Here is a 16,480-nt window from a genome sequence, read left to right on the forward strand (position 1 = left end):
GCACCATAACCAGCATAGCTTAAGGCTGAGCCTTTGCCTTAAGGCTTTTCATGTTCCTGCTGGCTCTGAAGAGGTTCAAGTTCATTTTAAAAACCTGGGTGAGACTTGCATAAATATAGAACTGCCTGAAGCCTCCAGCACAGCTGTACACATAACATGATTACACAGGTGATGTTTGAGTTAGTGTGACTTGAAGAATAGAATTCATTTAGGTGGGTGGAAGTAGGAAGTAGTGACAAAGCCCTATGAAGAAAAACAAGGAGACAGAAATAACAGTTTGTGGTTTATTTGGTGTTGTAGTTGGTACTACAGTTGGACAGTCACTGTCTTGTTGCACATAGAAACCTTAACATTTTTTTAAACATGCTCTGGAGACAGAACTTACAACTAGACTGATACAGTACACAAAAATAAGGTTCTCTAAGAAAAAAAATACCCACAAAAATTCCAAAGCAGTGTTAGGAAAATACACTTGGACCTATCAACAGTGAAATATTTAAGCGATTGAGCTGGCAGAGAAGGTTGGTCAATTGGCTTGACAATCCTTTAACTTCAAGAAATGTCTTTGGTTTCATATTGTGTAGCAATTACTCCTTATTCCTTGAACCAACATGAAACAAGATGAGGAAAAGGCAAAGGGTTTTTTAGGCAGTGCTGCTTTGAATGCTGGATTTGTCATACCACTTCACTGAACAAGACTGACTAGGTAATCTAGCTCTGGCTAAGAACAGGGATGTCTGTGAACAGGGAAAACCCTAGATTAGTTTCCTAATGCTATCTTCAGGAAACTCCATTGTTCAGATTTGAGCTTTTTGTGTGTCCTAGTTGAGATAATACATTGAAAGATTTGACTTAGTTGGAGAGTGCAACGTAAGACAAACCACTAAACCCGTTAAACTGCTAAGACCCAAAAACTGCTTGGGCAGGTTTAAAACTGTAGTTCCTTCTGGATTGCCCACAGTGTGTCTGCACTCTTCCTTAATTTGTCCTCTTCCTCAGGTTTTAGGATCATCTTTACTACATCAGTGATGCCATTACTGCCCAGTACACAAGGAACACTTAGGAAGACGTCTTCTTTTATTCCATGCAAGCCCTGAAAGGTACAGAAGGATTGTTAGGCTGGAATTTATGTATCTGTATATTTCATAGACTATCCTATCAGGAAACCAAATTTAATTGAAATTAAACTAAAAAGCAATTGCTGTTTTTCAGAATTCCAGACATACTTAATTCTCAGTAGGACAAACATTAGGGAAAAGGGGCTGCTCACCTTAACAATGGTAGAGATGGGGTGCACTCTTCTCAAATTCTTCATAATACTTTCAGCTAGGTCTCCCACAGAAAGGCCAATAGCCCAGGACGTGTACCCCTTCAGTTTGATCACCTCATAGGCACTGCAGAGACACAGACACTCATTAAAGAACAAGTGCCATCAACTGAACTGCTTTGAGTTTGTCAGAAAGGCTTTTGGAGGTCTCTGGATCAATCTGGAGGCATCAGAAGCTTGACTGATTTTCTGGCAGGACCAAAATGAATTCAGCAGTGAATAATTCTATTTGCATTTTACACTATCCCCCTACAATTACACTGGAAGCCTAGAAGTTTAAGCTCTTCCCTAATTTTAAGTTTACTAATCATGAAAACTTAACTACATTACTCGTTAAAATATTTTTTCGTGTTCCATTATGTTTGCATCCTAACATTTGGGGCTACTGAGGTACTCTAGATCTGGGTACTGCAGAACAGAGATTTTTCAGCTCTTCATGATTTGTTCTTGTGTTGAAATTGATAAAAAAGCCAAGCCAGTATTTACCTGTCCACAACCTGCTTATGGACGTCCTTCCAGTGTTCCTTGTCTGCGTCAGTTCCCAAGTCTGGATGAAGAGCCTTCAGAGAGACGCCAGCAACATTCACTCCACTCCAGACAGGCACTGAGAGTTGCACACAGGTTAATTATCTCACAATTATCTGTCCTTCTCCAAATAACAGTTAACATGAGATCTAACTGGATTAATCTGCAACACATCACTTACGATTTACTTATGATCTTAAATATGGTATGACCTATAAGGCCAGCCTAAATTGCAGCCTGAGAACCTAGGAGCACATCGACATTTATACATGGTGTCAAAAGGTTTGAATACACCTTTGTTAATGTGAAATACCTGGGCAACATGAACTAAAATGACAGTAATTTTGCAAAGTTTTCCCAAGTAAGAATTTATTCCAGGTGCATTCTGGTGGGTGTCAGGAAGCAGACAGCACTGCTCTGGTGCTGGTTGGAAAAGTACAGGTTAAATAAGGAAAAAGTGCTTTCTCCTGTCCTCCAGACTTGCCTCTGCAATTCCTATATACAGTGATTGAGAGATGCCAGGAATGGCAGCTGAGTGGCTGCCAGTAGGTCTAGTGCAGATCTTTGAGAGGCCCTTGCAAGAACTTTATCCTCCTGCTGCTTCACTTTGGGTTTTTTTGGGAGTTACGTGAACAATCTAGCCTAGAAATGTTTAGCCAGCTCAGGTTACAGTAATGACCTTTTCCAAGCACAGTCATTCAGGTCAAATATAGATCATCTAGGGTTACTCTGTGCAGCAAATTACTTAAATCAGAACTTGCATTTTTAAAGGGCTGCGGTGCAAAGGTTTTGCCGTAATGTTTTGCTGTAGCTTTTCTAGGGGTGCCTGGCAGACAAAGCATCGGGGAGTGCTGTGTAACAGCCAGCCTGATTTCTCCCTTACCACTGGAGTCTCCGTGCTCTCCCACGATCCATCCGTGGCAGCTCAGCGGGTGGATGCCCAGCCTTTCTCCCATGAGGTGCCGGAAACGGGCGGAGTCCAGATTGCAGCCGCTCCCAATAACACGGTTTTTGGGGAAGCCACTGATCTTCCAGGCCACATAGGTCAAAATATCCACTGTGAGGAGAACAGGGGCGTAACAAATGACACTCATAAGCAGACTGATAATGAAAATGGTACCTTGCATTTATCTGTAAGCATTTTACCTGCGTGCTAGTTGCATGGAACAGAGCATAAAGCAGTGCCCATGGCCAGACACTGCAGTGGGCTAACATAATGACTGTTTTATAGAACATAATGACTATTTTGAACAGTCTCTCAGCTTTGCCTTTATGCTATGCATGCAATAATCAGTGACCCTAGTGTGCTCAAGATCACTCAGTCTGAAAACCCAAGAGTATTTCTCAGAAGACCAAACTGCAGAGCCTGGAAAGGGAAGATGACATTTTTTGCTCTACAGATAGGTAAGATGACATTTTTTGCTATACAGATACCATAGAATGGTTTGGGTTGAAAGGAACCTTAAGGATCATTTCATTCCAACCCGCTGCTATGGGCAGACACCTTCCACTAGACCAGGTTGCTCAAAGCTCCATCCAACATGGCCATGACCATTTCCAGGAATGGGGCATCCAGAACTTCCCTGGGCCACCTGCTGCAGTGTCTCACCACCTTTAAAATAATTTCTTCCTTATAACTAACCTTGATCTACTTCTTTCATTTAAAGCAGTTGTTCTATGTCCTATCACAATGTGCCCTTGTAAAAAGTCCACCTCTCTTTTAGACCCCTTTAGGTACTGGAAAGTTCTCCAGGGTCTCCCTGGAGCCTTCTCTTCCCCAGCACAAGTATGTTCTAAAAGCCTGTGCATTAATGCCACGTTACTGAAGAAAGACTATTCTCTAAGCCAAATCCTCTTATGGCAACACAAGACAAACCTGGGTTTGAGACAATAAGCAGCTTGCAGTCAGGACTGTATTTAACGACGTTGGGAATGATGAATTTGAAGATATTCACGTTGCGCTGGACCAAGTTAAGACGGCTCTCTCCTTCTTGCTGCCGGGCACCAGCAGTGACAATGACCAGCTTGGAGTGTGCAGTCACACTGTAATCTGCAGACAAAAGGCTGTGTCAAACATGACCTCTACCACACATGGTTCAGAACAGGAGTTCTCACTTCCTTTCTGTACTGGGATCTCAAATTCTCAAGTTGGAGGGTGTAGCAATTTCCTGGTAATTCCTAGTTATCCTAGACTTTGCCTCTTTAGAAAATGGAATTTAATTTTAAGATAAGTGGCTCTTGCCACGACATTGTAACAACATTAAGGCATGTTTCTATTGTAACACCAGCTGCAGGCAATGATACTCCTTGCTTCTCAGCCACAAATGGGACTAGGGATAGCTGCTGGGATAGCATTCAGGGTAAGTGCTGTGTAGAAGAGGAAAAAGGCTCTGCCCTCATAACCTACTACCTTTAGGAGCTGCAATTAAGGTATGAGCTGGTTAAGCCTTTGCCCTACTCAAGGCTGCCACTAAAACTTATCAGAATTAAGCAGTAATGAGTTCAGGGGTTAATTGGCCGTGAAATAAAGTTCTCTAAGGTGCACAAGTACTTAAGAAATCCATCCTTCTGTACTGAGTAGTGAAGCCTGGAAGAAAATATCTAGCTGGACTGGCCAGAAGAAGGTATATTTTGAAATGTCAGCTGATTACTATATCCATGAGCGTTCCCCTCCAACAATTAGGGTGACAGGCTAAGTGCTAGACTTGGCTGTCCAGTGTGAGACCTGAAGTGGCTACCTCCATTTAGAAATAATGAGCACAGGAGAGCCAGCTACTTGCCTTTGCCAGAGACAATCTTTGGAGTTTTAAGGAAGAGGCTGCCATGCTGGAGGTCCAGCATCTCTCCTCTGAGCTTGTCCTCCACGACATCAACAAGGGCGAGTTCATCGGCCAAGTCCTACAAGACACCAAGAGCAATGGTGAGTTTGCTGCCTCTTTCAGCAAAGACCCCAGTTTTCAAACTGGGAAGTTGCAATTATTTCAAAAGCTACTTAAACAATTTTGCTCATCTCTAACACTTCAGGTCTTCCCAAAGTCCTTCAATTAGTCCCCTGAGATATCCACTTCACTGAGTTCTCTTTATACTTTTCATAACCACATTCTGCATAAAACAGTAGTACAATTAAGCAGGACAATAACAAAGAATAATTTAATAGTGATTCATATGCAACCTATATGACAGTCAAGAAAAGCAAGCCTGATGTTAACCACAGCATTTTCAGTATAACTGAAGGCAGAAGACAAGTCATTCAGCGTGTCATGGACCCATTTTTTCCAGATCATACTGCAAAGAATTATTCCATTTGATTGCTCAAGACAAAATAAATCCTCAGTTCACAATCTTTTTGTGAAGAAGTGAAGTGTTAAGAGAATTCCTACTTAGAAGGAGTCTGCAAGTCCCATAAAGGTAAATGCAGCTCTTAAAATGATACATAAAGGACATTCTGCCTGATCTTGAGGCAAACTTCATTTACAAGAACTGCAGCTATTTGTTCTCTGTCAATAGCTTGAAGACTGTTGCTTCATGTCAGGCCCCAAAAAGGATTGTATAACCAAAAGTTCATCTAATAAGGGTGACTAATTTTTTTTGCCCCTCTTTTAGGTCTCTTCTGCTGCTTCCTCCCAAGCCTGACACTCACCTTCATGAGGATGCTGATGGCACAGGCCATTCCCACTGCACCCACGCCAACCACGCTGATCTTATTTTCGGCATGGCTCTCCTGTTTGTGGACAGTGTGGATGAGCTGATCCTTGAGAGACATGGTGCAGTGCTGAAAGGGAAGAAAACAGATCATTTCTCCAAGCTTTGGAGCTTTTACTGACACCAGAATAATTGTATCCAGCAAGACAGAGTTTATTCCAGGATGATAAGAAAATGGATACAAAACACATGAATAAAATGTCTGGCAATACTGTCTGTATGCCAAAAAATGATTGCAAAACTGAATTACTGATGACAATCCTCTGTTCAAGCTCACCCCAGGTTTGCTTCAAATACAGCCTGAGAGCCATTGATTTTATTACATAGCTGGTGGCACTCCAGCAGCAGCAGCAGAATGTTCTAAATGACCATCCATATTACACTTGGGTACAGGAAGCCATTTTAGTACTTCTAAGCACAGCACAGTCTGGCAGGCTCTGTTCTCTCACCCTGAAAAACTGGTATTCTGTGCCCTGAAGCCTTTCCAGAGCTCAAGCTGTGCAACACTTAGGCTAAACCCTTTTTTAGCACAGCATGAGCCTCCACGTCAACTTCATGAATTTGTTTTAACGTGAAACTGCAGAGTTTTGAATTAAGATGGCTGGACTCTGGTGTTACAGCCTCTCCCACCCTGACATTTTAGCTGCAGAGCATCCTGGTTAGTTGGGTTCTGAGAGCCAAGGGAGTGCCGAAATGGCAAAACGATGACAAAGGACTGTGTATTCATCGCCATCTCCTCGTGGAAGCCACCACCACCACGCTTTCCCAGGAAATGGTGCTGCACTGGGAGCAGCCTGAAGAGCCCAGGGCAGGAGCAGCTGCACAGACGGATGCAAGTACAGACACCTCACGACTCTGAACAGGCAGCGACTCGTTCAGAGCATGAGAAGCCAAGCAGAGCAGCAGGTAAGGACTGCAAATTTTGGGGCTGAGGGGAGGGCCAGGAAGCCAGCAAGGCCCATATTTAGGAAAAATCAACCAAGCTACGTCAGTCTTGCTGTGCAGAAGCCTCCTGAAGCGTGGCCATGCACTGCACTCTCCACGTGCCAAGTCCTCCCGCTGCGCTATAAGCACTTCAAGGCTGATCAGAGCCACCCACTCAAGCACGTCTGTTACACTTAATTTTTTTTTTTCCTTTTAAGAGTGCCATACCCCTCAAAGAAACAAGTTAGGGGAGTGGTAGGTGGTCCACCGATGCTGCATTTGAAACGCAGCCCTAAGCCCATCCTCAAGTCTCTTTGCAGGATCACTCCCTGGGGCCGCACGCACCGATTACGGGAAGGAAGTTAATCCACGGAGGCTCAAGGGCATGGAGAGAGGGGACGATGGGGAGGTTGTGAGTGGAAATCACGCCGGCTGGACTCGACCCCAGGGCTGCGCAGATTCCACCACGGCCGGGGGGAACTCAACGGAGCAGGAGCGAACTTTGTCCATTTGTCGCCGCCTGCTCCACCGCGTGCCCCCGGAGGTCTGCGGGACCAGCACCGCCTGCAATCCCCCTTCTCGCATCCCCCTGTTCCTGCAGCCCCGGTTCCCGCAGCCATCCCGCCCGCCGCGGCGATCGCACCTACCGAGCGTCCTCAGGCTGTAACGGCGGGCGGGGGAGGTGGCGGCCGCGGCCTTAAATAGGGCCCGGGCGGCTGACGTGCGGCGGGCGGGCTGCGGCCGTGGGGACGTGCCCGCCGACACGTCGGGGTGGAGAGACGGAGAGGGAGGAGGGGGAAGGAGCGGCGGGAAGGAGATGGAGCGGAGGGCGGAGGGAGGCGAGCGCAGGGAGCTGGGGCGGGGCTGAGGAGCTGAGCTATGCGTGCCCTCAGCTATGCGTGGCCTCAGGGCTCGTGTGAGGGCCCTCGTCCGGGGAGATCTCACTCTCCCTGCTGTTAGCCGCTATGAGTGAAATCTGACGCTCCGGCTCTGCAGGGTTTGTGGGAATTCAAGGCATTCCTGCCTTTGTTTCCCGCCCGGGAGGTCTCAGCCCCGGCCTCCTCCTCAGGGGTTTATGGCGATAGTTCCGGATGGGGCCTCTTCTCGGGTGGCTGAAAACCAGCTTCTAATTTCCATCTAAATCAATAGATGTTTGTGGGTTTTTGTTTACCTCCCCTTTCCCTGTAGTTACGTATCCAATTCCCACTCATTTGTTGTGTTAGGTTATATAAACCAAATCTTTTGAGCCCTGCACAGTCGTACAAGCGGATCCCTGGCCATTGGGATGTGTGTTCTGTGGCACTTTCTCAATTTAAATGCTTTTTAAATGCTTATTTTCCTGAAAGGGGCTGCTGCATGGAGTGTCCCACAGCGATGCCTCAAACACAAGACTAATGTTTTCCTGAAGCTAGTGGAAATTCCATGACTGGACTCACACTGGTCAGTTTCAGTCACACCATGCTGTCAGTTTCCTGTCACCCTGCAGTTGGTTAGTGAAGCCAAATCCTTCTCCCACTCACTTACTTCTTCCAATAAAAAGCAAAACCAATTTTTAAAAGTTTATTTCCTGAATGCCTGAAGTTTCAGTTTTATACTACACTATTTTGTGGGTCATCCTACAAAACTGGATTTTAGTAAATCCACACTGCCTTTTATCCCTTTGTTATTCATTGACTAAGATGTTTTTAGTTAGCTTTTCCTTTGCAAGTTTTTCTGAAGAACTGCACAGACATCAAACTCACAGACCCAAACTGCTTCCACCATGGCTTACTTCTTAGAATTTGCTGTTCTCTGGTCCTCTCGTAATGCCCTCAAGTAGGCAAATTTACTTAAAATCTTTTGGATTTGTGCACATCAGGGCTCTGGAATTGAGAATGCCTGGCTCCTCCAGCTGGAAAACAACAAACTCAGTGAGTTTTGCTCACCTTCTGTGAGTTGTGTTCATTTATTATCTTTTACCCACTTCTGCTTTCTCCTTCTTCTCTCAGACATCCTGTCTTTACCTCATTGATTATCATGTTCATCCTTACTAAAAATCAGGTCAGTATTAGTTTAATCTTGTGTGAGTAGATGTTTTTCTCATTCTTGTTTTTACAGTAATCTTTTTTCTTTTTATTTTTTTTCATTTATTGTAGTTGTGGTACCTTTAAAATCTTTGATTTTGCTTTGCTTTTGGGATTCTGACTCTAACTGATTTTTGGCCATATCTGTCCTCAGCTCCTAGGATGTGCTTGAGTTCCTTTAGAAGTCCTTATCTTGCTGTGACATGCCTGGTCACACACCATCCCAGTGACAATTCCCTTCTGCTGGGGTGATCTGACAGCAATGGTAACCCAAAGCCTCACCATTTATCTGACAGCCCATTGGCAAAATAACAGAAACAAAAAATACTGGGGAGAAAACATCTTGAGACATAGAATTGGTGTAGATTTGCATGAAACAAGACAGAAAAATACGAAATTCTGCTTATTATAAAGACCAGCACTTCCAACAAGGGAGGTTAAATATACCTTTGTTCCTTGGTGCTGCTGGAGGAAGGAGCAATGCCTGTGGGATGTGCCATGCCAGAGAAGACTGGTCACTAATGAAGGGAAGTGTGGGTAGATGCTGAGCTTGCCCAAAGCCACATGAATGCAGGGTGAAAAGGAAACACAGTTCTGTCATTCTGCATTATTCTGGGTTCACTGAGCATCTTGTTCTGTCAGAAACCTCAAGGATGGATTAGGAAGTTTAATTCTGCATCCCAGGAATCTGTATTTATAGTGGCTCTATATGAATGGGACTGAACATCTCATCCAGGTTTGAGTTACAGACATCTGGCAGGACAGAAAATGAACATTTGACAGGAATTAAGATCAATAAGAAATATTTTTGCCTATAAAAACTTTTACTTCTAATGAGTTTAAATGCAAGATTAGGAAGCTTCTATGACAATACTGGCTGAATGGAATAATAAGCGTTTTAAAATGAGTAACTAATATACAGCAAGTGGTATTTTACTACTCACAGTGAGACCAAACCTCCTAAGAGAAGACTATTGGTATTGTAAGAATCTTCTTAGCCTGTGGCTCAGACAAAATGAACTTGGACGTGGTTTTCAGGGTGTAAATTCCAGTAACATCTTCACATGCCTTCACTTGTGTTTGTGTTGCTTGTTACTGAGAACAGAACCAAGAAAGAATTGCTGTTATCTAGAAGGCATCAGGTTTGTCCTTATCTCTCTGGTGCCTATTCAGATACCAGGGGTCCTACTTTTAGTGGAGCAGGCCAGAGAAAACCAGCTGGGATGTTTCAAGACCATCCTGGTCCCAGTGTGTCCTCAGTGATGATGATAAGCAGATTAGAACCCTTTTTATAATTAAAAAATAGAGTTAGCTTTTAATATGCCAGTGCTCATTCACCTTTTAACTTATCTCAGTCACAGAACTGAGAAGGCAGCTGAGATGGCCAAATTTTTCCTTTTATGTGGCCTTTGTGATCTTATTATCAGCAGTAGATGCTCAGGAGGAAAGCAGTCATCTGGCATGATTGACACTGATTTTCTGCCTCAGAGAGCTTCACTGAGAGAAGGCTCAGACTGCACAAACAGAACGGGGTGAGCAAATTACAGGCATTTTTCTTGCACTTGGAAGATGGAGGCCAGGTCTGTTTTGATTTCCTGTAAGTGATTGATTGTAGGGATGGGTTGACTTATCTTATATGTGTACATAAGAAGTTTTATTCTTCCTGTTCTTTCTCCACTGCTGCCTTTTATTGTGGTAGCAGGAGGTGGTGTTGATAGAGTGATGGGAATGCCAGAAATGTGACAGTCTCTCCAGGGAAGCTTGACCCTTCCTCAGCTTGCTTGCACTCCTTTTCATATTAGTTTTCACAGATTAAACATGAATAATAAAGCAATAGAAGTTGCTGAAGGTAGAAACATTAATATTTTTATTTTAGGACTTAGAAGCAGAGCCTTTCCTCTGGCCTCAGGTGGCATTTGATCAGGATCTGAGCAATAACAGATGGAAACAAAAGTCACATTCTTATTACACAACATATTTGCCTTCAAACTATGAGATACTATCAGACCATTGTCACAAAAATAAAGTCTAGAGACAGTTATACAAGGTGAGTTCAATGTGTACATTTTGCTATTTTCAGTAAAACACAAAATGTTAATAAATTTCTCTCCATTTTGCTAGTATACGAGACGTTTTACATGGTGACATTTAATTTCTGCTCTCTCTATTTGCCCAGGTCCTGGCTCAGGACAGACTGAGTCAAATCTGATGGTGCTGCAGGGGTGAACAGGGACACCAAACCAGGACCTGCAGGTTTGCTGAGTGACCTGCAGCTCAGCTGGGAGGTAATCAGCAACCCAAAGCTCCTGGGGATGCTGACCAGCCCTGCAAAGGTCAGTGGCATTTCTACCTGAGACATGAGGTTTAATTTTTGCTTAAAAATCCGAGGGTCTATTCCATTTATGATCAGTCCTGCCTTTGCTCTGACATCATCAAGGGCTCTGCTTTCACATGGTGTCAGTGTGTGAGGGAACCTGGCACTACCCATAGCTACATCATGTTCCAGTCCTGTCTTTCCCTTTGATTTATTCTGAGACCTGAACAATTTCCTCCAGCTTTAATGGCTTCATTTCTCCTTTGTAAAATGTGTTTTATCTACCAACCTGATGGTGGTACTGCAGAGATTTGTTAATTATGAAACATTTCAGCTTTATAAAGCAGCATGAAATTGATGAATGGTATTTTCCTGAACCAGACACCGAAGTGGAACTTGACACCAAAAGTTTTAACAGCCAGATTTCTTGCATTATTCTTTTGAAATACTTACCAGGGTAAGATACAGGGAGCTGGTTCATACTCCATAAAAATCCACATTTTGTGTTGCTCCAGTTTGGTCAGTATAGCCACATCAAACTGTTTGAACTGATCTCCTAAGAAAACTAAAAGCTGAAATATGAGTTTCATCCTGGCTTGCACTAACAAGTATCTCTGCACAGAACTGATTAGCCACAATCCATACACCTCTGGGTGCCTCTCCTTGGCTGCTTCCATGCACATCCAAGGATGCTGGTGTCACAGAGATCCAGGGCTTTTGCTGCTTCATGCCCGTTTTCTTTGCACTGTCATTGTGGGAAGGGGAGGGGCTAGCTGATGCAATTCTCATTTCCTGGTGTTTACGGGTCTGTGTCTCTGCAACCTATTTTTAAATGTGCAGGAGGGGAATAAATATGGAGAGCTGTGTAAGTAAGAGTCAATTTCTGGAACACCCAGACTTCCACAATGGGTTTTTTGTCAGTTGTCTGGTTTGATTGCAAACTACTTTCTAGCTGGCATCTTTCAATACCCAGAACTTCCAAGTTACACCAGTTTTTCTCTTCCCCTTAAGAGGTTGGTTATGTTTGCAAGTACAGCTGCAGTGGATTATGCATTCAATGTAAAGCTAGACAAAACTGTATTTTTTTTCCAATGCCTTCCTAAATCAACACTCTAGGTAGCTGACTAAGTAGAACATGTGATTTTGTCTTGTTTCTCTAAGGAAATGAATTTATTCATGAAAGCATGAGTCACAGTGCAGGATTCCAAGCCAAACCCATTCCCTTGATGCAACTCTGGAATCTTACTCATTTACTTCGGAACTGCAGGAAACGGGATGCTCTGATAAGTGACATGCACTTAACTACACAATACTGCCTCCCTTTTGGATGGAGACACTTTTCTAGCATTTCAGACCTTATATATCTGGTTGATGCTCTGTGTTATAGCAGATTATACATTCTCTCCCAGCCAAAAATCACTGTGTCCAAACTTTCATTTCTGTAAATCAGAATTCCAAGTTACATTGCTGGAAAGTCAGCATCCTATGGTGAAGAAATTGCTGGGCCATTCCAACCACTGCAGGAAGGTGAGAGCACTTCTCAACATTACAGACAAACAGAGGGACCTACAGATGTCTATATAATAAATTATTATCCCAGCTGGAAAGTCAGCATCCTATGGGGAAAATTGCTGGGCCATACCAACCACTGCAGGAAGCTGAGAGCACTTCTCAACATTACAGACACACAGAGGGACCTACAGATGTCTATATAATAAATTATTATCCCTCCTTTGGAGGAGGAAGATGAAGTTTAACTTGCAGTTCAACAGATGCAGCAATAGAATGGAGATGGCAACCAGGTGATTTCATTTTCACATTTAGGCCACCCCTGAGGCTCCTTAAAGAGCTGCAGCTGGGCTGGCTGAGCCCAAGGGTAGCAGGCCTGAGGGGTGATGTTGGCTTGTGTTGCAGACCTCAACTCTTCTGCTCTTCTCAGAGGGGAAAAATAGCTTCACTGTTTCTGCACAAGGTATTCTTTTAAGTATTTGGTTTGGTGGTGGCTGTTTGCAGCTCTGTAGGTGGATACAGAGCCCTTGGCAAAAGACATGACTGTGACACAAGGGTACTGTCCTGAGAGGTTACCAGGCAGAGTTGTAAATGCCATTTATATCCTGCCAGCAGAGTCCTCTTGTCATATGTATGTTCAAAGTGTGGCTTGTCAGGAAGGGAAGAGTGATTTCTTATCCTTTCCAGGAAAGAGTTGCTTTGTAGTCCAAATTTCCTTCCACGCCTTTTTAATTTTAAGCGCCCGTGTTTCTTAATTGAAACATGGTATGTTGTACCATGATTCAGTACCAAAGGTCTGAACTGTGGCAGTGATTCCAAGGAAAAATGAAGTTGGGGAGAGAGGTGCAGCCTCAATTGCTGGAGGGCAATGGTCTTTTGACCCAGCTTGATTATGCAGCTGTAGTGAGATCATTAATACACTTCAAGCAGGCAGCAAGCTGAACATCTCTGTTGGGAGCACAGCTTTGCAGCACAGGCACTGCAAAGGCACACAGCAGAAAGAGCTCATCAGCCAAAGAGGCAGAATGAACCAGGGGAGTGAAAGTGGTAAAGCAGAATAATTGCCAAATATGGCTCTTGACTTGGCATGCTGTGTTTTCCAAGAATATTACACAAATACCAACCCTTATCTCCATCGATTAATTCAGGGGTTTTATTTATATTCAAGTTTTAAATAGAAAACGGAAGATTGCTGCTTGCCTGTGGACTGCCAATGAATAGTTTTCACAATGCCATGCTAAGTGTGGCATTTCTGACTTGTGTTCCCTCTGTGCCTGTATTTGGATGAAATTGCACAAATGTTTAGCAAACATTTGCAGGGCTCAACCTCATTGTTTTGCAAACTGTGGTGAGTCTTGTTTAAGGAGGAAAATATTACCAAAGGGAGGAAGAGAGACAGCATGACTTTTATCTCCTGTGGGGGAAATCCTGGTACTTACAGAGCTTTGTGGTTCTCTAAGTTGGGCCTTATAGTAAGAGGAGCAGTATGCCTGTGTCTTGAGTGCAAGGTACAAGCATTTCTCTCTGACCACCTCAACCCTGTGTTGTTTTTCTCATGGCTGTATGCAAAATTAGTTTTATCCCTCAACCTTATGCAGTCCTGGTCTTAGGAGACAGTATCTCAGTTCAGAAGCCCTTTAAAAGGTGCCATGTGATGAAAATGTGAGATGCTGGGAGACAGTACCTTGTGTTCTCTTGTGTGTGTGTGCACAGGGCTGGATTTCTGGAGGCTGGGTGTCCTGAACAGTTCTCTCCCCATATATTCTCCACATCCTTTTTGCTAGTTGTACAGCATTTCTGCTTTATGCATCCTGTGTGTTTGTGTGATATTAATGCTGTGGTCAGAAGGAAAAGATACCTGCATGCTGTATCTTTTGCTCTCTCGGTGAGGGCAAACAGTGTCTGGAGTGGCAGCAGAGCTGTGCAGTCCCCTGGGTCAGCATCACCTCCCTGCCTCGTGAGGAGCCTTGGGCAGCTGCTGGGGCAGTGGGGCTCGCCCATCGCTTCCCTCTCGGCCTCTGGACTGAAATGTTTGCAGTCTGGGCAGTGCCAGCTTGCAAAAATATCAGCATTAGAATTTGAGAGACACTGGACAGACCAGAGGCCAGGTTTCTGACTGCTGGGGTGTGATGGGGTGTATTCATGTGCTCTGACAGATGGAGCCAGGACTGTTGCTTTCTTTATGGAGCATCATTCTGTGCGTGCGTGTGGCTGCTAACCCAGCATTCTGCATTTTTAAATTTTAAACTCTGTGGGGGTACGTATTTTGAAAAGAAATCTGTTTCAATCCAAAACTTTTGGAACTTGTTCTTCTCCAGGTTTGGATTTGAAAAGTGAAGTCAGTTAAAGGCTGTGGTACTCAATAATTTTTGGAAAATTCTGGATTAAGGATATGTCTTTAGTGTTCTGTTTGTATGTTTAGATGTAATGTTGAGCATGCATTCTTGGGGTAATAATCTTAGACTTGCAGTTCATTTTAAAACGTGCTCCTTGACAAACAACATCTGGAGATTTGGAGACAGTAGTATGTTAGGTTATGAAGAGAATTAAAATTAAAAAAAAAAAAAGTGCAATGTTTCATATCTCCTAGGCAGAAGTTACTGAGGAGCAGTTAGTTTGGTGCATGATACCTCTTAGAGCTCTTAGGCATATAAGAGCAGCCAAAAATAGCTCCTTGGAAGGTCAGGGAAGGCATCTTTTCTCCATGTGGGTAGCTTTACTTTTCCATCCTGAAACATCTATATGCCTTAAGGAAAGCAAGAAAGAAGGAATGGAAAGAAGATAGAACATCAGAATAGGCTTGGAGGGCAGCCAGAGCCTGTGTAATATGTTCCTATGTTCATGGGGCACGGCCAGCCTTGGATTTTTCGTACATGAGATGGAGAAAGCCTGCATTAACTTCTAAACCATGTTTCAGAGACAGAGTGGCCAATAAAGGTTGGATTCAGTTTCTTCCATGGGTGAACAGCAGCAGGAGGGATCCTTAAGTTTTAAAATGGAGCCATAGGCGCACATCCAAGTGGTTTTAAGCTTCTGCCTGACCCTTGAGCCTGGAAGAAATTTCAGCTTGTCAGGCCGAGTGTTCTCTTTGGTCTGATGTCTGCATGCTGAGACAGAGTTTATGAGAGCATTAATTATTGAATAGGCAAGGGCTAATGTGAGAGGGAAAGGCTCTGTCGTGCTCTGTGTATTAATCTCCTCCCCCGCCCCTTCCTGCCCAAATCCTCCTGGTTAATCAGGTTATGTTTGCCCTATTTCTCCTGGGGACCGTGCAGAATGCAGTGCTGCTACAAATGGAGGAAGGGAAGGAGGAGAAGGGCATGCAGGAAGCAAGAGTGGGTAGAGAATGCTTCAGAAATGGAAGCCTCACTCTGACAGGGTTCCCAAGCTCCCAGCAGGATGCCTTCAGGCTGTGGCATGTCTCTGTGCCCTGTCACACTTGCTGACATGCATGGTCTCACCCCCAGGCCATGTGCCAAAGGACAGCAAAGGGGAACCTGTCTGCCTGTGTTCAACCTGGAGGCACTGGTGGTCTCTGTGGCCCACAGCTCCCTTCCCCAGCACCCACCCACTGCCCGTTTCGGCTGAGAGCCCCTGGGAGGGGGAAGCTGATGTTCCTGGGGGGAGTAGCTGATGTTCCTGGGGAGCTCGGGCTGCCTGCCTTTAGCCTGAAGTGCCGGTGGTTAATCCTAGGGAGGCAGAGTGTGCTGCATGCTTCTGGGCTGTAACACAGCCTCTCATTCTGGCTGCACTCATCCCCTGGGTCATGTGGCTGCAAGCCACAAGAAAATAGCACAGATGGACCCACCAAAGTAAAGAGCAGCTATGATAAGCTGGGAGCCAGCACAGACACAGTGGGCACTTCTGACCTCTCTCTTAGTGAATATAAGTTTCCTCTTGGTCTGGGAGTCCTGGAGTTTAGCTGTGAGTGTGCTATGATGAGGGTGATTCTCTATATGGGTTTCTGTCTCAGAAATGCTCTTATCTGCTCTCCTGACTGGGAGACTGTAATCCAAAGCTCTGCTGTGCCCAGTGTCAAAACCCAAAGCTGGCAGCTAAAACTGTTCCAGGAATACACAAAATTGCTCATTCTGAAGCCTGGGTCTGATTAGCCTT

General features: G+C 44.4%; 1 protein-coding gene and 1 long non-coding RNA gene across 2 annotated transcripts; both read right to left on the reverse strand.

Annotated features, from left to right (window-relative positions):
* Nucleotides 1-270: 270 nt before the first annotated feature.
* LOC121341510 (L-lactate dehydrogenase A chain) lies at nucleotides 271-7,263 on the reverse strand. The gene is made up of 8 exons (XM_041415046.1): nucleotides 7,126-7,263; nucleotides 5,493-5,624; nucleotides 4,633-4,750; nucleotides 3,729-3,902; nucleotides 2,736-2,909; nucleotides 1,814-1,931; nucleotides 1,271-1,394; nucleotides 271-1,093 (listed from the first exon to the last, which is right to left on the reverse strand). Exons 2-8 carry the CDS (start codon nucleotides 5,613-5,615, stop codon nucleotides 929-931), a joined length of 996 nt encoding a protein of 331 aa, XP_041270980.1. The 5' UTR covers nucleotides 5,616-5,624; nucleotides 7,126-7,263; the 3' UTR covers nucleotides 271-928.
* Nucleotides 7,264-10,380: 3,117 nt separating this feature from the next.
* On the reverse strand, nucleotides 10,381-11,609 carry LOC121341588. The gene is made up of 3 exons (XR_005953448.1): nucleotides 11,501-11,609; nucleotides 11,309-11,411; nucleotides 10,381-10,468 (listed from the first exon to the last, which is right to left on the reverse strand). It is a non-coding gene; the product is annotated as an uncharacterized LOC121341588 (long non-coding RNA).
* Nucleotides 11,610-16,480: the final 4,871 nt, after the last annotated feature.

Source organism: Onychostruthus taczanowskii, unplaced genomic scaffold (genome assembly GCF_017590055.1).
Source record: "Onychostruthus taczanowskii isolate IOZ18803 unplaced genomic scaffold, ASM1759005v1 scaffold49, whole genome shotgun sequence".
Taxonomy (NCBI): Eukaryota; Metazoa; Chordata; class Aves; order Passeriformes; family Passeridae; genus Onychostruthus; species Onychostruthus taczanowskii.